The sequence below is a fragment of the Marmota flaviventris genome, chromosome 6 (genome assembly GCF_047511675.1).
Source record: "Marmota flaviventris isolate mMarFla1 chromosome 6, mMarFla1.hap1, whole genome shotgun sequence".
NCBI classification, from domain to species: Eukaryota; Metazoa; Chordata; class Mammalia; order Rodentia; family Sciuridae; genus Marmota; species Marmota flaviventris.
In genome coordinates, this window is record NC_092503.1 from 75,296,081 (window position 1) to 75,319,397 (window position 23,317).

The window sequence follows — 23,317 nt, forward strand, 5'->3', positions numbered from 1 at the left end:
TAGCTAAAGATCATAGATTTCCTTCCTCCCTCCCTCCCTCCCTCCCTCCCTTTCTTCCTTCCTTCCTTCCGGAACTGGGATTAAGCCTAGAAGGACTTTACCATTGAGCTACATCCCCAACCTTATTTATTTATTTATTTATTATTGATTTATTTATCTGAATTTTGAGACACAGTCTCATCAAGTTGCTTGAGGCCTTGCTTATTTGCTGAGGCTGGCCTTGAACTTTAGACCATCTTGTCTCAGTCTCCTGAGTTGCTGTGATACAGGTGTAAGCCACTGTAATCAGCATAGATTTATTTCTTAAAAGGCCAAGAGAACAGTAACAATCTCTGAATTTCCAGTGAGTAGTGCTGGAGGTGCAAACTTCAAATTAGCAAACTACTACACAAACTTTCAAACGCACCAACCAGAAGGAAAAAAAGATGAATTAGACTACACCAAATGAAGGATTTTCTGTTTAGTGGAAGACATCATGATAGATATGGCATAATTGGAAGATAATTACAATGTCTAATACTGATCATAAATAATAACTAGAACTGCTAAAAATTAAGAAAAATAAAGCAAACATCATTTTTTTCTTTTGCAATACAGGCAATTGAATGCAGGGCCTCACTCATGGTTGGAAAGCAATGAGCTACGTCCTCAGCCCATCCCCAGCTCCAAAGTCCTGCTAAATTGCAGAGGCTGGCCTTGAACTTGTGATCCTCTTGCCTTAGCCTTCCAAGTAGCTAGGATTACAGGTGAGCACCACCATGTCTGGCTAAGCAAGACTTATCTAAAGAAAAAGACTAGAAGATGTGAACAATTAGGGAAGAGAAAACCTAAAAAGTCAAGCAACATATCTAAAGTTGTCCCAGTTCATTAGTTATTAGAAAAAAACAGATAAAACAATGTGAAACAGGAAAGCTAAATTATGCTATGAAAAATAGGTAAAGATATAGGGATTTACATGTTTTGCTTGGATTGCAGGGTGGGCAGGGACTCCAGTCATCCAGAAAGGAAATGTGATAGTCCCGAATCAAGTACTATATACATGTGCTCTGTGACCAGCAACTTTGCTTTTGGGTACAGTTCTCAAAGAAATCAAAGAAATCCTGCAGGAAGATATTTGAAGCAGCCTAATTTGTGAGTCAGGTAAGGTAGGATAGAAGATATTTTAAAATAGGTAGAAAAGAGACATAGAGCAAGGAAAGGAAAAATATTTTTTGATTTAAAGTTCCACATACTACTTTCCCAGGTCTATCTCTCCCCAGTCCTGTCACTCCCAAATTTTGGGGAAATCTGTAAATCTCAAGGTTAGCATAAATTTACCAATTTATGATAATTACCTTGTTCACTGTTAATTAGCCCCCCCCCAAAAAAAAAGACGAAGAGAAATATGCTATTTTGAGGAACTGCTAATTTAGGTGCCTTTCCAGTGTTATTATTGATCAGATAATGGAGACTATATCAGCCTAAGGATCCGCACAGTGAACAGACTGTCAGAAACTGTCTTGTGATCAGACTGATGTCATCCTTAAATACCTTTTCATGCCCACCCATCATCCAGTTGCCTTTAAAAAAAGAGCTGGAGACCCCCAAAACCCATTTCTCACTCTCAAGATGACCTGCATTCTCTCTTGAATGTGTATTCTTGGCTTTCCTAAATAGATCTCTGTGTCTCTAGGGACACATGCTGAAATTCTTTTCTATCATGTGTGTCAAGGACCCTCTGGTCCTGAGTCAAATACTCCTCACTCTCCAAGGAACTCCTTGCTACTCTCTCCTGGGGATAATCTTTTCTCTGGTGATACAGGGAAACTATCTCTAGACTGGCATTGGCTGCAGTGGCTGGGTAAAATGCATGACCACCATGGAGCACTGCACACAGTGTTATATAGGTACTGGCAAATGCAAAGTGATGTGTGTGAATCACAGAAACAAGTTAGAAGAAAAGAAACAGAATAAAACAAGAGAACTGTTTATTTACATAATTTTAAAATATAAGCACATAAAGGTTCTACAAGTACACACAGAAACAAAGCCATATAAATCAAACACATTTAGGAAGTGGGAATTGCAGCCAAAGACCTATTCAGTCTAACTGTTCCCCGAGTGTGTTAAAGGCAGGGGACATGGTCCCCAAACTGGATGCAGGGTCAAGCAGTTGGGAGCAGAAAATGGGTTCAGCAGCCAGAGCCTCAGAAGCAGGAACTAGGTAAATAAAAAGCCACCCTTCTGGGAAGCCATGGAGACCCACGGATAGTTATCTTCCTTATAGACCATGGGCAAGAATCTCACCTCTGTGAGTCCCTTCAGTTTTGTGCTTTGAGGAGATTTCATAAGGCACTCAATGAGTAAATATTAAGAATAGTTAGACAATGGGATTTAGGAAAGATGGTGGAGGGGAGGCAGGTGGTGGTTTGTGCCAGACTGTCAGAACCAGATAAACTGACAGATCCAAATTCAAACCTTCTCTTCCTCACAACTTTGTCCCCCAGGGCATATGCAACTAACCTTTAGAGAGTGCTTACTGTGAGCCACAGGAGGATAGGGCCCTTGACATTTATTCTCAGGTATTTCTCACAGAAATCTTACATGGTAGGGATTATCATTTCTGTTTTAACAGTTGAGGAACACAGAGGCTCAGTGAATTAACTAGGCTAATATATACCACTGGTGCATCCTCTGTCTTCCACATTCCTCATGGATCTGCTAAGATAGCCACACCAACTAGCAAAGTCTGTCACCCTTCCCCTAGTGTTCGGCCAAGTAGCTGAGTGCATGGGATCCCCAGGCTTGCCCTGAGGCCTCCACAGCTATCAGAACTATACCAGCTGCTCTCACAGGGCCTTGGCAGATCCAGAAAGCCTACATCACCCTGGAGGATCTTGCTCTAGGGCACTTCAGGGACTAAGCTAGATTCCAGGGGCTTTATCTTCCACAACCTCCAGTCCTTAGATGGCTTCTCTAAACCAGATCCCACGTACAGGAAACTGAAAATGCCCTTCATAGCCGTTTTCCACCCTGATCCGAAACTCCAGTCTCTTGATAATTGAGACATGGCAGGTGGCTACAATGGAGAAATGTTTGTAGCAAAATACAACAAATTCCCTGAAGGTTATTATAATATAGCAAGATAACAGTAAAAACAAAACAAAACAAACAACTCAAAGATGGAATACAGCAGAGCTGTATCACATGATGTAGCAATACAAGAACTGGGATTTTGCTGGGTGTGGTGGTGAATGCCTGTAATCTTGGAGGCTCAGGAAAGTGAGGCAGGAATATTGCAAAGTTCAAAGCCAGCCTCAGCAACTGAGTGAGGACCTAAGCAATTTATCGGGACCCCTGGGTCTCAAAACAAAAAGGGCTGGGGTTGTGGCTCAGTGGCTAAACACCCCTGGGTTCAATCTCTAGTATAAAAAAGAAAAAGAAAAGAACTGGGATTTTATGCCGGTCAAATCATGTTTATCAAACATCCATAAACTGTGCAGAGTAAGTCCTGATGGAAAGCTATCAAAAACATGGCCATGAACCTTGCCATTCAACCTCCTCCCCACTTTACTCCCTGCCAATGTTGTATAAGGAGTCTGTTTTCCTCAGGCCCCAGTCCAATTACTTTGAACAATATTGAAAGAAAGTAATTTCATTCCACAAAAAGTATTTTAAACATTCACAAAGAAGATGGGATGCATCTTGTAGCAGATCACTCTAGATTCACCTGTCTTGTCATCAACATTTGATATGATGATCAACATCATGAGCTCAATATGGTTTAAAGAGTGAAATATTATTATTAGGAAAACTAGGAAGCCTTCAATTTTTTTTTTCACCAAAGGGAGCTTACACAACTGAGGAAGAAAAAGTTGTTTTCTGTGATTGATGTGTGAAATCAAAATAAACTCATTTAAGGTTTATTCTACTCCTCTGGAAGGAAGTGGAGACTTAAACTAGTAACAATTCAATTATATAAACATTTAAGTTGGCATTATTGTTTGCAAAGCATCTGGAAGATCTAGCTGTGGAAATAGCAAGACAAAGAGACCAGAGAGTTCTTGACAAAGATGCTGGTGAGCACCCCGCTCCCAACTCTGGAAATTTAGGGACCTGTTTGAATGGCTGCAGCTTTGGATATCCCTGATAATCTCTAAACCAACAATCAGAACAAAGGGAACTCTTTCCCCTTCCCTCATCTCTCCAAAATAAGCTTTCTTCTTGGGGTGGGGGTATGACTAAACAACTATGCCCTCTATCATCTTTTCCTGTCCTCCCTTTTCCAAGTATCCAGAGGTTCTCCTGACCTCTGAGCTTTTCTTGTGTAAAGTGTACTTACTGTCAGCCTTCTGTGTCCCAGCCTGGGACACCTTCCCTTCCCTTCCACACATGACTTCACAAATTCCTGGGAATTTTGCTCTATTCTTCCTCTTCCAAAACTCTTAAGTTGTCTTGTTCCTAGCTTGTTGTTTGTTTTTAACAGTGTGGTGGAATTCTTTCATTGTAGACTAACATGAGGTTAAACTTGGCCCATGGCTTGATTTAAAACAGCCATCACCATATATACTTCTCAGTTACCCCTATCTATTACTGTGTAACCCCCTTCCTGTCCTTTTTCTAGAATTTGGCCCAACAAACAAAGCATCACATTTTAAAAAATATTTGGGAGGGTGGACTAAACTCTTTAAATGTTTTGAGAGCCACTTGTCTCTTAAGTTGGGCTCTCTTCCTAAATCTCTGCTGTCAAACTGATTTTATTAAAATCTCAAGAGTTTCAGTATTTTGGTCCTCTCTTAAGTTTCTTTCTTTTGAACCTACACTGCAGTAAATAACAAACATTCCTAGACCATACTCTGTACAGACAATGCTTTGAGGCTGTAGGCTGAGACACAGGGAGTAAATAACGTGCCTTAGGTCACAGAGAAAGTAGCTGAGCCGGAAATCTACTCAAGGCTGTGAGTTTATTATGCTCAAGCTTCAGGGTCAAAGGACCGGGTGTCCATTCTTATTATTTTCCTCTTGGTGCTGGTGACCTGCTTTGACTCTCAGCTTCCCTTTCAATTAAATTGAGATAAGGCATTATTTGAAAAATTCAGCAGTAAATGAGAGAAATGCGTGAGGGCCCTATTCAGCCCTTAGTCCTCAACAACTGTCAAAGCCCTACAGGCAGAGAGGGATCCCGCTCCTGTAAATAACCCCATCTCATACTGAGGGCCCAAACATCAGTTTAAGACTTTTAAGTCTGAAATCTTATACCCAATCTACACACTGGTCAGAGTCTAGCTCTTGCCACGCAGTGCCACCGGCTCCTTGTCCATCTGGCAACTCTCTGGGTCTGGGACTTCTAACCTGGGAGCTCTTGGCTTACCATGGCATCGTAGCGCAGAGCGTTCATAAAGTGCGCCACTTCGGAGCCCTTGTACACAGTAAACCAGATGGTGCCCTGGTACTGGTCGCCGGCGTCCAGCAATAGCACGTTGGGTTCGGTTTGGCGGATCTGCTGCACCTTGGTGAAGAGCCTCGCCACACCGCCCACACAAAGGCTGGCGTTGCGGCACTTGCCGGAGTCCTTGCTGGTCTGCTCCAGCCGGCTGTGCACATCGTTGGTGTGCAGGATGGTGAGCTCCCAGGCGCCAGCTACGGGCCACAGCAGTGCGTCCAGCGCGAGGAGCAGCAGCACAGGCGCTGGCGCAGCCGCGGGACCCATGGCTGCGACGCGTAGAGCCGACGCGACTGCGTGCGGGCCGGGCGAGTGCCGGCGAGTGCAGGCCAGCAGCCGGGGCCCGGCTAGGCGCCCTGGCTGAAGGGGCGGGGCCGGGGCGGGTCCTCCTAATGCTCTGAGGCCCACCGCGAGGGCTAGGAGCACGCCCGCGCAGTCACCCGATCCGACCCTGGCACCTGGAGCCCGGGGCGCCGCTAGGGGCTGGCAAGAGTTGCCTAAAGGAACAGTGAGGAAGTTGTTCCGGGCGGTGAGCGGGCACCGGCAGCGATCCCGGGAGTCTGGGCACCGTCAACCCCACTGCTGGTGGTTTTCGTTTCCCCGGTGCGCGGAAGGAATTGGAACGGTTCGCCAAGTGTGGGGTTCCTCACTGATCCTCGCCTCTTGGGGGTTTCTCTACGAGAATGTATGATTTCTGTTGGACTTGTGGTTGCGAGAGCTTTCACTTTGAAGAGCAAAAAGAGAGAAAAGAAGGGGCGGAAAGCAAGATGAGCAAGTCGGTGCGCGTGCGGTGGGGGCGCAGAGTAAGAAGCGAGGCAGGAAAGAGGAGCGCTTTGCAATTTGGGCTGCGGAAGCCAAAAGCTCCTTTTAAGATGTGACGCCCTGTGTAGTTTTGAGAGCTCAGCAAGTGTAGTTTTGAGAGCTCAGCAAGTCTAAAGTGCTTAGATTTGCAGTCTCTCAGAAGTTAAGAAATCACTAGGATGCAGTCCCTCGTTTATTTGCGATTAAAATCTCAGTGATAAGACAGCACAGCAATGCTTGGACAGCTCCGGAAAGCTAATCGGATCCTGCGGGCATGGGGCTTGGGGTTGGGGTAGTGAAGGAGTTCTCGGACAGCTCTTTGGGCACTCTGCTGTCCTCTGTTGCTTTTCCGATAATCTCTTTTTTCTGTTCTATTTTTGAGGTTTTAAGGATGGTGTGTGTGTGTGTGTGTGTGTGTGTGTGTGACGGAAGGCAATAATAGGAATACATATAACAAACATTTCATTATTATTGAATTAAAATTGCTGCAGAATGTCCCTCTGGATGTCTCTGGATTGATTCCAGGGCTCGAATTAAATATAACCAACACTCTAGCAGCTTTGGGAAGAAATGGGAATGAGAATTAGTTTGGGTCCCCATTAGGTATTCTTCACACTCCTCCAAAATGCATCAAGCTAGTCCTGTTATTTAAAAGATTTTTTAAATAGTGTGAAAATGCACATAATATAAAATTTGCTATTTAACCATTTTAAGTGTACAGTTAAGTGGCATTAAGTATATATCACGGCCACTGATCTTCAAAACTTTTTCGTCTTCCCAGAATGAGATTTTATAGCCATTAAACAATGATTCCTCATTTCCTCTTCCCTAACACCTGGCAACCGGTGTTCTAATTTCTGTCTCTGTGCATTTGACTATTCTAAGTACCTCCTGTAAATGCGAGTATATACTATTTGTCCTTTCGTGACTGGCTTGTTTCACTGAGCCGAATGTTTTCAAGGTTCATCCATATTGTACACAGTAAGTAATAATTGCCTTTTTTTTAACAGCTGAATAATGTTTCATTCTATGTAATACCACGTTTTGTTTGTCCATTCGTCAGTTGATGGATACCTTTGGCTCTTGTGAATAAAGCTGCTATGAAAATAATGTACAAATATCTACTCAAGTTCCTTCCTTTACTTCTTTTGGTTATACACTCAGAAGTGAATTGTTGGATCACAGGATAATTCTTAAGTTTAATTTTTGAGGAAGCAGCACATTTTCTTCTAGAGTGTCTGCGCCGTTTTACATTTTTGCCATCAATACACAAAAGTTCTCCTTTCTCCACTTACTTTCATCTGGTTATCTTAAATGATAGCCATCCTGAGGGATATGGAGTAGCATCACATTGTGATTTTGATTGGCATTTCTCTAATGATTACACACACTTCTCCAAAATGCATCAAGCTAGGGTTGAGCATCTTTTCATGTGCTTATTGTTCTTTCGTATGTTTTCTTTGTGGAACTGTCTATTCATGTCCTTTGCCTATGTTTTAATTGGGTTGTAGAAATTCTTTATATGCTCTGGATAATAGCAGATACATGATTTGAAAATATTTTCTCCCATTTAATGGGTTTTTTTTTTTTTTACTCTGTTGATAATGTCATTTGATAACAAAGATTTTTTTTTTGGTAGTTCTGGGAATTGGACCCAGGTCCTTCTGCATGCCAAGCATGTGCTCTATGACCAAGCTACATCCTGGCCCCAACATTTAATTTTAATGAAGTCTGATTTATCATTTTTTTCCCTTTTGTTGCTTATGCTTTTAGTGTTACATCCAAAAACTCATAGCAAATATGATATCATAAAACGTTCCTCCTATATTTTCTCCTATGAGTTTTATAGTTTAAACTCTTAAACATTTTTATTTCATTCTACTTTTTTAATGGTGTAAAATAAAATTCCAAGTTTATTTTTTTGCATGTGGGTTTCCAGATTTCCCAGTACTATTTGTAGAAAAGATGTCTCTTGCAAGTTGGTTTTAAGACATGGGGTTTGAAGCTCAGAGAATGTGAATATTTGCTCTGGAAAAGCCATATAGATTGGGAGCAGCAGAGTCTGCTCAAGATCCTTCCTTCTGAAACACCCTATAAAGCCACGCTTTGCAAGTTTTGCTCTGCTCTCCCCCGCCTCCTTCAAATTTACTAGAATGGGAGTATGAAAACTGGAAAAAAATTATAACCTCAAAATATTTTTTACTTATATGAGAGTTGCAAAGAAGTATAAAGAGTTCCTATTTTAGTCAGCGTTTTCACTGCTATGACTAAAAGACTGACCAGCCCAATTGTAGTGGAGAAAAGGTTTATTAGAGGGCTCATGGTTTCAGAGATCTTAGTCCATAGAAGGCCTGCTCAGGTCCTCTGGGCTTGAAGTGAGGCTGAACATCATGGCGGAAGCATGTGGCAGAGGGAAACAGCTCACAAGAGATCAGGAAGCAGAGAGAGATACTCACTCCATTCTCCAGATACATACACCAAAGCCACGCCCCAATTCCCACTTCTTCCAGCCACACCCTACCATTTTAGTTAATCCCACCTGGGATTAACTCACTAATTAGGCTAAGGCTATAACCCAATCATTTCTCCTCCAAACCTTCTTACATTTTTTTCACATGTGAGCTTTCAGGGGATACCATATCTAAACCCTAACAGTTCCCACACATTTTTCATCCATATTCCCTTATGTTAATTCACATAACTACTGAAACAAACAAAATTAACGTCAATATACAGAGCTAGCAACTTCACTCCTGATTTAATTTGGATCCACTAGCCTTTCCTTTAATGTCCCTTTTCTGTTTCAGGACACAATCCAGAATACCACTTTGCATTGAGTTTTTATGTATTCTGAGTCTTTAATCTATGATACTTTCGCAGTGTTTCTTTTGTCTTCTGTGACCCTGACACTTTTGAAGGGTACTAAATTTTGTGGACTGTCCCTTAGTTGAAGTTTATTTGATGTTTTCTCATGATTACATAGCAGCTGTGGATTTTTAGCAAAACTAGACATGCATGAAGTGCCTTCCCATCTTGCATTATATCAAAATGACATCACTGACCTTTTTTTTTTTTTAATCCAAGCACTACAATAAATTCTGAAATCCTGTGTGGGGATGCTACCAGATTTCTGCTTCAAAATCATTCCTAAAGGGGCTGGGGCTATAGCTCAGTGGTAGAGCGCCTGCCCCGAACGTGTGAGGCACTGGGTTCAGTCCTCAGTACCACATAAAAATAAATAAAGATATTGAGTCCAAAATCATTCCTAAAGCCATTTGTTTGCATGCAGAGCTAAGATGGCCTTTGATTATTCATTGGTCAAAGTTTGCGCTTCACACCCCGGCCTTTTATAGATTCTCTGTTTAGTCAACTCTACCTTCTACTGTTCCTCCCACAATTATTCCTCTTTACTTCCCTTTATGCCACTATCCCAGCCACCTCAGGCCAAAGCCCAGCCTTCCTTTATGTTCTAGTTCAGGTCAACATGAAATGTCTTTGACTCCTCCAGACAATAGTGAGTTTTCTCTGGTTTAAATCCCTGGTCTAGTCCTACAATCTTAACATTATTGTGGCTTTTACTTTTCCCCCAGTTGTTTAATGTATGTGCTTAGTCTTGCCTCTAAATTATGGAAACGGAGTAGCTGCTTCAGTAGTGCAAGTCAAGTGGTACTATCTTAAAATCTGCTTGAAAGAAGATGAGTAATAATAAAAAAACAGGAACCTTCTTGGACTCCAGCTATCTCAGAGCTGATAGTGCTGCAGATAATGCCAGGCTGTGTATGTGAAACACTCACAGGGTCACAGGAGATTCCCCAAGTAAAGTAGAATCCTTGTCTAGCAGGAGGCCCTAGATTTAATCTCCCAGACTGAAAAGGAAATAGAAAGGTATAGTGTCAATAGTCATTACATTGGGGATAACACAAAAACTTTGAGGACACAGCCTTTCAGTATTTAAATATTATTACTTGATTCAGCAAAGATTTTGTTCACATCAATAATAAATTGCATATGTAGTGCTAAAGCTAAAAGAGGTTTTAATTAATTAATTTAATTTTTGTTATTTTTATTATTTGTGGAACTGGGGATTGAACCCAAGGGCACTCTACCACTAAGCCACATCTCCAGCCTTTTAACTAATTAAGTTTTTTAAATAATTTAGAGACAGGGTCTTGATAAGTTTCCCAGGCTGTCCAAATCTTGGGATTCTTCTGCCTTCGTCTCCCAAGTAGCAGAGATTACAAGTGTGTGCCATTGTGCCCAGCAAGAAGTATTAATTTAATTTATATTATTTGTGGTGGAATGGCAAATACTTTAACAACAACAACAAAAATATCAAGTTGATTAAAATGAATTTTTAATTTACCAGAAAACAGGTGGGTTTATAAATATATTTGTCAAATTATAGTTGAATTGAACCAGAGATTGGCTATGGATACAATAGTTCTTCAAAAATTAATGAAGTATTCTATGAGAACAAATCAGTTATATGGAATGCAAATAAAGATTATTTTATATTTCATTATTATTTGTAAATTATGTGCAATAGTTCTATCAGTAAAACTCATAATAAATATGTGACTGTGTGTAAATGCATGCATTTTTTCTTGAAAGTCAGTTGTTAAATATTTACCAGTATACTACTGGAGCTATCTAACGGGTAATATGTTTGAGTGAGAGGTGTGTGTGTGTGTGTGTGTGTGTGTGTGATGAGAACCCATTTTAAATCTTATCACAAAGTCTTAAATAAAAATCAAATTCTCTTTAAATATGCTGAGATAATGGATTCATTTAGGTGAACTGAATTAAAAATCTGAGGTCAGTCTTTTTTTTTTTTTTTTTTTTTTTTAGAAAAAGGCAAAAGAAGTTTTATTGTGTTGCTAGCAAATGAGAAACTTAGGGGTCTCCTATCCCAAAGGCTGTGATTCTGCCCATCAGCAGGACTAGGGGGCTTTTAATGAGGTGATTCAAAGGTTATATTCCACAGGTTCTCTGTTGGAGTTGTAATTCACCTGTTAATTTGGGAGATGGTCATTTCTGAGATCTTCTGGTACCATCCCCAAAGTCTGGATTACCTCATTCCTATGGGGTGTGTGTGTGTACTCAAAGATTGATAAATCTGCCTAAAATGCAGAAGAAAGTAATCCTGATTCCTCTGAGATTAGTGAGGGAGAAAGATTAGGGAGAAACAGGGAGAGAGGCAGAGAAAGAACATGTCCATTTAAAAAATAAATTGGCAGTGGCAGAGCAGCAAGAGTTATATCCAAAGCATAAAGTGGACCACTGTTGCATTTCCCCATTGTCAATTTCTATATTCCATTTCTAAGGAAAAATGGACAAAGACATCTCCAATCTTCTTCCTGCTGAAAGAAGGCAAAATTGGGGGACAGTTAAGGGCATTCTGCATCAGAGCAGTTCAGAGGTCCACAGTGGCAGATGGCAGGTGACTGGACAAGGCATCCATAGAACAGTGATCACGCTAAGACAACAATAAACAAGACAGCAAAGCATTATTTTTTTGTAAACAATTAGTAAAAAAGTGATTAATATTGCAGCCAGTCTCTGAAAAACATGAAGACAATAATTCATAATCATATCAGTGAAAAACAGATCAAGTTTATCAATGTAGGAGATTAGGAATATTTATGGGTCTATGAGATCAGGCTCAAATCAACTCAAGACAAACTTGCAACTGTAGAGTCCTTTGTGATTATTATTATTAGGCACTCCCATACAAAAACCCTTCCTTTGCTAGGTGTGGTGGTGCATGCCTATAATCCCAGTGGCTTGGGAGTCTGAGGCAGGAGGATTGTGAGTTCAAATCTAGCCTCAGCAACTTAGTGAGGCCCTGAGCAACTTAGTGAGACCCTGTCTCTAAATAAAATGTAAAAAAGGGTTGAGAATATGGCTCAGTGATAGGGCTGACACACAAATACATCTTAAGTTACATTTAAAAAACCATTGTTTTTCCTTCCAAATGTCCATGTAGGACTGTGCTTAGGCTATACTCTTCTGCCAGACGTTTAAGACCAAGTTGGTTAAAACTGACCTTGTTCCTATATACTCTTAAGAGTAAGCTGAGATTTTTCAGAGATCACTCTTGAGAGCGTGAATAAAGCCTCTTGACTCCTTTACCAGTGGTGCCATCTGCCAGGATGGATCCAGGTCTTTTTGATCATACATGGCTTCTTTTGGAAGCATCAGGAACATTTCACACCTTGATGATGGCTCTCCTCTTTGCAGAATGTGTACTGGTTGGCTTCTTGTTCTCTAGGGTCCACTCCTTCTCCCTGTTTAGCAGATCAGGTGACTCACCAGAGTTGCAGGGCCCCAGGAGCAGTTCCATTGACTGAGACCAGTTTTGAGATAAATACATGGTGGAACTCTTTGCCACAGGCATCCTGGCACACTGGGGTTACTTGCTAAAGGGATGATATTTATATGATTTTTGTTTATTTGTGAAAAAGCTTAATGTAACATTTAATCTGGCTATAATTGGCTCAGGATCATTCAGTACTACAGACAAGTTTTGTACACAGTTGAATTCTAACACTTACGATATACTGTTAAGGTCTTTGCAAAAACATGAGGGAGAGATATTACCATTCTTCCCCCACCTTTTTTTTTTTTTTTTTTTTGTAGTAAGAGCTCTTTAAATCTACTCTTGGTGATTTTCAAGCATGCAGCACATTGTTATCAACTATAGTTACCATTTTGTACACTAGATCTCTTGATTTGTTTCTACTATCTAACTGAAATTTTGTATCCTTTGATCAACATGTCTACAATCTCTCCATCCCCAGCCCTTGGTAACCACGATTCTCTCCGCTTCTGAGTTCCTTCCTTCTTTCCTTCCCTTCTTTTTTTCAGATTCCACAGATAAGTGAGATCATATGATATTTATCTTTCTGTGCCTGGCTTATTTAAATTAACGTAATATTTATTCCCCAGTTCTTCCACATTGTCAAAAGTGACATTACTTTCTTCTTTTATAAGGCAGACACATGTTCCATTATGTAATTTCATTTGTTGATGGATGCTTAGGTTAATTTCTTATCTTGATTATTGTGAATAATGATGTGATATCATTCCCTTTTTGTAGGAATGAAACCGAGGTTCAACATGTTAAATAATTTGCCCAAGATGGATAGTTTTTTAATATACATATTTGCAACTCTATTTCACAAAAATGTACTCTGACCACTAAAAATATTTAGGTCCTGTTGTCTGTTTCACTGCTACCCAACAAGCATCTATTCACCTGGGATTTTTTGGGTAGCTACAGAAGCTCAGAGTTCTCTTTTCTAGCTTATTTTTCATGGTCTCTTTGTGTCCATAGATGGTTGTTAGATATATTAACCTCTTACATAACTTAAAAGTAATAGAGTGGGTTGGGCCAAGTCAATCCAGGACATACCAAATGTACACATTCAAGGTCTGGAGAATGTGCCCAGAGGAGGCAGCCCCAGCAAACTTTTACCTGAAGGCAGATAAAACTATCATGAAACTGTGTCGATGTGACATATGGTCATGGGTGAGCCATGCCTTATAGGGCCTTTGGGTCAATGTTAGGAGCTGAAACTTGCTGTATCAAAGGAGTGAAAAGAGCAGAGAGGAAGGCAGAAGGGCATGCCAGCTGGCAGAGAAGGATATATATATATATGATGGTTACCAAGGGCTGGGGATGCAAGGATTGTAGACATGTTGATCAAAGGATACAAAATTTTAGTTAGATAGTAGAAACAAATCAAGAGATCTAGTGTACAAAATGGTAACTATAGTTGATAACAATGTACTGCATGTTTGAAAATCACCATGAGTAGATTTAAAGAGCTCTTACTACAAAAAAAAATGTGAGGAAAGAATGGTAATATCTCTCCCTCATGTTTTTGCAAAGACCTTACAGTATATCATAAGTGTTAGAATTCAACTGTGTATAATATATATATTAAACCACGGAAGAGGATGTATTTTCTCTTCTCCAACAGCCCAGAGATGGACAAAGTCCCCAAGTCCTTGGCAGCAGAGGAAAGATAAAGAGGAGGGCAAAAAAGTGATCCCTCAGGAGGGTCTGCAGGCAGCTTCCCTCCAATTTGTGTTGTTCCTGATGCAACCGGGTCACGCCGGTTATGGACAGAGATCATAGAATGTCTCGATTCATATACTTGATGATTTTTAGCCAGCATATCTGTGATTGAAATTATAAAAATAAAAATAATATGAATTAAACTGTTTTAAGCCAATGATTTTACCCCCAGTAGAGTTTTAAGTACAAGAAGAAAATTTACGTGTGGCCTGATAAGAAGATATACCAGCCAAGGAAGTGATAAGAAGTTTGGGCCTGTAGACTGACCCTTTCTTTGGTGATATGCTCATTTTTCCATTTTTGAGTGCGGTTGCTTTTTTTAAAATTCAGGTTGTGGAACAAAGTAAGTAATTTTTATCCTAATTTTGTAAGGAAAAAATCAGCATGAGATATTCAATTTAGAAGAAATCAATACATGTAGTTGGGATGACATGTTGTAACTAGATAGGAATTTTCAATATGCAATCATTTTTTTAATTATATGTTTTTTTATTGGTTGTTCAAAACATTACATAACTCATGACATATCATCTTTCATACATTTGATTCAAGTGGGTTATGAACTCCCATTTTTACCCCAAATACAAGTTGCAGAATCACATCAGTTACACATCCACATTTTTCCATAATGCCATATTAGTGACTGTTGTATTCTGCTACCTTTCCTATCCCCTACTATCCCCCCTACCCTTCCCTCCCCTCTTCCCTCTCTACCCCATCAGCTGTTGTTCAATTCTCTCCCTTGTTTTTTTTTCCCCCTTTCCCCTCACCATCTCTTATATGTAATTATGTGTAACAATGAGGGTCTCCTTCCATTTCCATACAGTTTCCCTTCTCTCTCCCTTTCCCTCCCACCACTTGTCTCTGTTTAATGTTAGTCTTTTCCTCATGCTCTTCCTCCCTGCTCTGTTCTTAGTTGCTCTCCTTATATCAAAGAAGACATTTGGCATTTGTTTTTTAAGGATTGGCTAGCTTCACTTAGCATAATCTGCTCTAATGCCATCCATTTCCCTGCAAATTCCATGATTTTGTCATTTTTTACATGACAATTCTGTTCAGTTCTTCCACTAAAATAGCTCAGGAACAACGTGACTCCATGACACACCTCAGTGTTCCTAACTGTGGCAATACTATTTTCCACTAAAAGAAGCTAAGGATACTTGGAGAAATGGCCAATTCTGTCTTGAGGCTGTATTCCATCAGGGTAACAAGCAAGAATGTAGGCAATTTCCTGACTTAAATCACTGCTAGTGGATTAGGTATTTTGTATTAAAACAATCAACTAATGGTCTTGCAATTACTATCCTGAGAAATTCAGATCATAATCAGTTTCATGATTGTCCATAATGATTCCAGCACTGGGAGGGCACATTGTGGTCATGATTAAAAACTCAAGTTTTTATTCTAATTTCCTTTTCAAAAAAACGCTGAGCTGTCAAGGATACAAGGTTAATGTGTAATTCCATTTACCAGCAATGAGCAAGTAAAATTTGAAATTAGAAACACAATGCTTTTTACATTAGGACTTCCCAGAAATGAAATTCCTAGATATAATCCTAACAAAAACGTATGAGACTTACATAGGGAAAGCTACAAAACTGAGGAAAGAAATCAAAAAGGGAGGCTCAACATAGCAGATTAAAGATCCTCAGCATTTGCTTGCTTTTTCCACAAGTGAGAATCAAAACAACAGGAGTGTAGTTGCTTGTTGAGGTGGGTGAACTGGAGAGAACTGGAAGGCAATAGTTGAGAGACAAAGACTTGGAGATACCTAGAAATTTCTGATAGTGGAAGAGTGGGAGCAGTGGAGTGCTCCAGCCCTGACCATGGAGCAGCTTGGTGGGTGAGGTAGCTGGGGGTCTAGGTGAGGGAGGAAGAGCCCTAGTGAGCTCCACTAGCACAGGATTCAGCATCCTATAGAGCATGGTCTAAACTGCAAAGAGTCCTGAAATCTGCACAGTGAACTGGTTCTGGAGTTCTCCGCATGTTTCAGTGTGTTCCCCTGGAACCATTCTGAGAAGGGCCTTATTGTCCAAGCTTACTGCTCTTCGAGTCACAGTCCCCTGCCCTTTCCTATTTCTGGGACCCCTGAGACCATGTAATTGTACTGGGTTAGCAGTGGTTGCATGGAGGGTCAATTTTCCTCAGGGGAGAGACTGTGGAATGACCCACTGAAGATTCTAAGGGGTAGGAAAACAGATGCAGAGGGTCATGGAAAGAACTTCCCTTCAAAACTTGTTGTTCAGGAATAAAGCTGAAAAAACTGGAGGGTGTGAAAGTTGTGTGATTTTTTTGGTGGGACCCATGTCTGGTAGCACTAGAATTGTGCAGGTCCCCTGGCCCCCGATGTTGTTTTGCGACACCATGGCCATTCTCTGCCTGAAGGTTGGCTGGAAATACAGTGTAGAGCCAGCATTAGCCTCAAACTTGGAAATCACAGCCCCCAAATCTCCAGAGAATCTTTGGGGGGGGGGCGGGTTCTGAATTCTGCACTAACTTGCTGACAGTCTGCAGCACAGGTCCTCTGGTGTTAGGCTGGCCCTGGAAGTGTGCAGCCCTCAAAACTCCAGAGGGAATCTTTGCTAGGCCAGTTGAGCATTCCACACTAAGTTGTTGACATGCTGAAGCTCTGGCATTTTCCCTGCCCTAAGAGAGCACAGTCCCAAAAGCTCCAGGGAGAATCTGTCCTTGGGAACTCTGCTTTCTGTACTTTTTCCTTCTGATGAGTAAAGCAGCTGACAGGAATTCCAACTGACTCACTGCCACAGCACTCCCAATAGTTTCTAGGTAAACACCACAAAAGAAAAGGGTTGGGGGAACCCAGGCTTTGCTCTTTCCATGAAATTCACAGCTTAAGATTCAGAGAGAAGCTTTGATTGGTGTAGATATCCGCTCAAGTACCTGGGACAGGAGAACTTTTTATTTTCTATTAATACTTTTCTTGTTGATGTTGTTTTTCTTTTTCCTCTCTCCTATTTTTATTTTTTCTTCCTTTTTTTGTTTCTAATTTTTTTGCCTGCTTTCCCTTTTTCCTTTTCTCCTCTTAATTTAAATTTTTAGTTATTTTTCTTCTTTATTTTTTCCTTAAAAATTCATTTCTATCATCTTTTTAACTTTTAAATTTTTCTTATATTATTTCCCCTTATCTTTTTGGTAGTTGCTGATGTTACTGTTTTTATTTTTTATCTGTTTTTTCCCTTTCCTGTGTGGATCCTGGAGGTTGATCCTGGGACTTTGTGCACAGTGGACAGGTGCTTTGTTGCTGATCTACACCCCCAGCACAACTGAGAGGAATTGTGTCTTGTTTTGTCCTGTTCAAACCTTGGTAAATACTTCAACTTAAAGAAAACTGGGGACAAAAGTCCCCATCTGATGACCCATCCCCAAGGTGTATGGCTAGTGGGGATTTGATGGCCTGTTTCTGGACATTCATCACCATAGTATCCACAGAAAGAAATAACACAACTGGTATGGACACTGTACCTATGAAGGTCCTCAATACTGTTCATTCTACACCCCATCAGATCGCACATTGATGACAAAACTGAAAGTGAGTGTCATGGAGGGAAGACTGTGACCCTGGTATTGCATCCCTCTGTGGAACACTAGGATCTGTACCATTGCCTAAACAGAAGATAAAAGATTCATGTCCTCCACAATGGTTGAAACAGCTAGTACCAGAATTGCTTTTAAGTAACAAAGCAATTACCAATAACATCTGAAAATCCCCTATCATCTCATAGGGGCTTCCATTCCCATTATATGGGCTTCCATCCACAAAGGGTGTAACCCATTTACCCTGCTGTCTATGCCATACCTGCTTGAAATACCAGAGGGACCTCAATCTTATGAGACTTAATGAGAAAGTGGGCCCCTCAGGCTCTGATGTGATATGCACTGTATTAAAAACCCAGTACTGGGGTGAGGGGGCTGGGGTTGTGGCTCAGTGGTAGAGCGCTTGCCTAGCACATGTGAGTCCCTGGGTTCGATCCTTAGCACCACATAAAAATAAATCAATAAAATAAAGGTATTGACAACTACAACTAAAAAAAATAATATCAAAAAACAAAACAACAACAACAAAAAAACAAACCCAGTACTCACAGTGAGAGAAGCCACAGAGAGACCACACTATGAAGTCCATTTGGAATTAAACTCAACTAAACAACAAACTAGGGTTAGGTGAAGGCTGCTTGCTAAGAAAGACCTTATATAAAACTGGAAGAGATACTCATCCTAACACATTCATAAATCTTAACACAGAAAGACAAGAAATATGAAAAAACAAGGCAATATGATACCCTCTAAAATTCATAACTTCACAGTAGCAGATGCCAAAAATATCAAAGTAGACAAAATACTGGATAAAGAAGCTAAAAAAGTATTTTTAAAGCAATCGTTTAAATCCAAGAGAACACAAATAGGGATAGAATGGATTAAGGAAGATAACACAAGATGTGAGTAAGCATTTTGAAAAAGAACCAAATATAAATTTTGGAAATGAAAAGTTCAATAAATCATACCAAAAAAGGACTCTTTGTACTCCATTGGTGGAAATTAGAACTGCCACTATGGAAAACAGTATGGAGGTTCCTCAAAAAATTAAAAACAGAACTACAACATGATCCATCTATACCATCCCTTGTATGTATCTGAAGGAAATGAAGTCAGCATACAAAAGCATGTGTACCTATGTTTATTGTGACACTATTCACAATAGCCAATACCTTGTTATTGTGAGCATATCCTTCAGTGTATGAATGGATTAAAAAATTATACACACACACACATATACATACAATGGAGTATAATTCAGCCATAGAGAAGAATGAAATTGTGTCATTTTCAGAAAAATGGATGAAATGAAACTGGGAAATATTAGGAAAAAATACTAAAAAGATGACATGAAATTATAAGGGGGACTATTAGTAATGGGGAAGAGGATGGGCTGAGAGGGAGAGGGAATGGAAAGAGACAGAAGAAGGGAGGGTGGACATGATAGATGCATGTCTGGAAATGTCATAGTGAAACCCTTTTATTTGTATAATTAATATGAGTTAATGATAAAAAATAAATCAAGGAAGAAGTAGATTAATAAATATTTCATGTTTATGGATAGGAAGACAAAACATTTTCAAGATGTCTGTTCTTTTTACTTGATGTATAAGATTAAGTGTGATTCTAATTAAAATTCCCATAAAATTATTTTGTGGATCTGGATAAACTGATTCCAAAGCTTACGTGGACACGTAAAAGCCTAGAATATACAATATTGAAGGAGAAGAACAAAGTCAGAAGGCCAACAACACCTGATTTGAAGACTTACTGTAAAGCTACTGCTGTGGTTTAGTTGTGGTTTATCTACCAAAGTTCATGTGCTGAAGCTTGGGTCCTACTGTGGCAGGGTTGAGTGGTGAAACATTCAATGGATGGGGCCTTATGTAGGGTAATAGGTCATGGGGGCTCCACCTTTATAAATGGGTGGATGCTTTCTGGTGGGATTATATCTGATCTGGGGGGACTGAATTAGTTCCAATGAAAGAGGAGAAGCCTGGCATTTTATTTACATCTATCCTCTGCATTCACTCCTACCATTGTGAGGTCATCTATGAAGCTTTCGCCAGACCCAAGCAGATGACAGCACCATGCTCTTAAATCTCCAGAATTGTGGTCTAAACAAACCTCTTTTTTTTTAAATAAAGTACACAGCTTCAGGTTTTTTATGATATAGCTACACAAAGTGGTCTAAGGCAGCTGCAATAATCAAGAAAGCATGATATTGTCAAAAGAATAGCAAATGGGTCAATGGAACAGAATAGAGAGCCCAGAAATAGATGCAGATAAATATAGATGGTCTTTGTTTACAATAATTTTATTTACAACTTTTCAACTTAACAGTGGTACAAAGGAAATACACATTTAGCAGGCACTGTATTTTACTGCCACAGTCTGGCTGGGCACAAATGCCGCAGTCTGGCTGGGCACACAATCACGAGCCACCACACAGCTTGTAGATTCAAACAGCAACTCTTTATTCCCGAACTCACACCAGCCGTCTACAATCACGTTCTGGGGAAATCCACGTTCTCTGCCCAACTCCACGTTCTCTGCCCAAATCCACCTCCACTGGGCTTCTATCTCCAAAATATACTGTCTGAATCACGTGAGAACTCAAGGGGAACTCAGGCAGCAGGATACGCCCTATTCCCAGGAGGAATAATCTTAAACCTTAAACCTGGAACCTAAACTGGGAACGCCCTAAACACGATTTATCTTAAAACCGGGAACACCCTAATCTGCCTTGGTCCTTGAGCAAGGTCACCTACATTCAATGTCGCTGCAACATGTCAGCAACATGGGGTACGCTGGCAAGGAGGGGTACGCTGGCAAGGAAATTGTCATACCTACTTGGCTAATGGCTCCCAGCATTTTACATTTTGACTTTTTCCATATTAGTGAGATGTGTGTGGTATGACACCTTCTGAAGGTGCTGGACAGCAGCAGCAAGTTGCAGCTCCCCGTCAGTTGCATGACCCTGAGATTAACTCTATGAAGTCCTGCTGCTAAGCTATGATGTTCGGTAGGCTAAGTATATTAAATCCATTTTTGACTTCTATGGTTTATTGGTAACCTTATTGTAAGCTGAGGAACATCTGCATGGTTAATTGATCCTTGGCAAAAGAGCAAACAATACAATGCATAAAAGGTAGTCTTCAACAAATGGTGTTGGAACTGGCTATCCACAGGAAAACAGTGACCTGTATCTTCCCTCTTTACTCAAATTAACACAAAATGGAAGAGAGACCTAAGTGTAAACAAACAAACAAACAAACAAAACCAAAAAAACTAAACCTGGGCATGGTGGTAACTTGCTGGTAATCCCAGCAAGTCAGGAGGACTGCAAGTTTGAGTACAGCCTTAGCAACTGAGTGAGAACCTGTCTCAATATAGAAAGGAAAAACAAGAAGGACTGGGGATGTAGCTCAGTTGTAGAGGACCCCCGACTTCAATCCCTAGTATCAGGGGTGGGGGAGGGGAAGAGAAAGAAGAGGGAGGGAGAAAAGAAAAACTATAAAACCCAGAGGATAATGTAGAAGAAAAGCTAATAACCTACTTGTGTTGATGATACAATTCGAAAGACACGATCCGTGAAAGAATCAATAAGCTGGATTTCATTAAAATTAAAACCTGTGAAATACATTATCAAGAGAATGAGTAGACAAGCCACAGCCCCTGTAAAAGACTCACTTTGTGTGTGTGTGGTCCTGGAGATTGAACCCAGGGTGTTGTGCATGCTAGGCAAGTGCTCTACTACTGAGCTACATTCCCAGCCCTGTTTATTTATGTATGTATTGGTACCAGGGATTGACCTCAGGGGCACTCAGCCCCTGAGCCACACCTTCAGCCCTATTTTGTATTTTATTTAGAGACAGGGTCTCACTGAGTTGCTTAGTGCCTTTCTTTTTGCTGAGGCTGGCTTTGAACTTGCAATCCTCCTGCCTTTGCTTCCTAAGCAGCTGGGATTACAGGTGTGCACTACTGTGTCTGGCTATCCCTTTTTATTTTATTTTGAGATAAAGCCTCACTAAGTTCCCCAGGCTGGCCTCCAATTCATGATTCTCCTGTCCTAGTTTCCCAAGTAGCTGGGATTGTACCACTGTGCCTAGCTTAGAAAGACATTTTGATAAAGAACTGTTATCCAGAACATATGAAGAGCCATTAAAACAACTCAACAATAATAATACAACATTATTGAAAAGTGGTCAAAAGATCCAAGAGATATTTCATCAAATAAGATATATAAATAGCAAATAACCACAAAATATGCTCCACATCATTCATCATCAGGGAAATGCAAATGTAAACAGCAAAGAGATATCACTAGACACCTGTTAGAATGGTCCAGATCCAGAATAAGGGCAACATCAGTGCTAGTGAGGATGTAGAACTGCAGGAGTTGCCCTTCATTGATGGTAGAAATGTCAAATGGCTTAGCCACTTTGGAAGACAGTTTGGCATTTCTTATAAAACTGAACATATTCTCATCATAAGACCTAAAATTGCACTCCTTGTTATTTACTCAAATGAATTAAAACCGTATTTCTACACAAAAACCTGCATATGGATGTTTATAGCATTTTTATTAACATTGTCAAAATTGGAAGAAACCCAGAGGCCCTTTAGCAGGTGAATAGATAAAGAAACTGTGGCTCATTCAGATGATAGAGTATTATTCAGTGTGAAAAAGAAGCGAACTATCAAGTTGTGAAAAGACATGGGGAAACCTTAAGTGTGTTTTACTAAGTGAAAGAAACTAGTCTGAAAAGGGTGAAATTTGTTTGATTCCAAACAGATGACATTCTGGAAATGGCAAAACCATGGAGATAATGAAAGGACCAGTGGTTGCCAGGGGTTGGGAGGGAGGGAAGGATGAATTGAATATGCAGAGCTCTGAGGATTTTTAGGGCAATGAAACTACTCTGTATATTTTAGTGGTGGATATATGTCATTGTCCATTTGTCCAGACCCATAGTATGTACAACACTAAGAATAAACCCTAATTTATATTATGGACTTTAGGTGACCATAATGTGAAAGTATATGTTCCTCAGCTGTTACTGGGTCAGGGATGGGGCTCAGATGAAGAGTTCCAGTTTAGCATGCATGAGGCCCTGGTTTCCACCTCCAGCACTGGAAATGGAGGAAACACTGTTACAAGTTACCATTCTGGCAGTGGATATTGATAATAGGAGAAGCTGTGTGTGTGTGTGTGTGTGTGTGTGTGTGTGTGTGTGTGTTTGCAAGGGGACAAATACACCTATGGGAAACCTCTGCACTTTCTGCTCAATTTTGCTGTGATTCTAAAATGGCTCTTACAAATAGTTTTATTTATTTATTTTTTAAGTTACAAGGATGCCAATCCCTGTGTTCTCTCTCTCCCTCCCCCCCCCCGCCTCCCTCTCTTTCTCTCTTAAACCCTTCTTCTTCATATTGTCAGTTTTTCCAAGAAA

General features: G+C 40.3%; 1 protein-coding gene across 2 annotated transcripts in view; it reads right to left on the minus strand.

Annotated features, from left to right (window-relative positions):
* Nt5e (5'-nucleotidase ecto) overlaps positions 1-5,757 on the minus strand; it is a 45,382-nt gene extending 39,625 nt beyond the window's left edge. Inside the window, exon 1 of one of the 2 annotated variants that reach the window (XM_027928280.3) lies at positions 5,351-5,756. In XM_027928280.3, coding sequence (XP_027784081.1) covers positions 5,351-5,689 — 339 coding nt within the window. In that variant the 5' untranslated portion in view covers positions 5,690-5,756. Of the gene's footprint in view, positions 1-5,350 lie in introns of both variants that reach the window. The other variant, XM_071613227.1, reaches the window with a different exon arrangement.
* Positions 5,758-23,317: the final 17,560 nt, after the last annotated feature.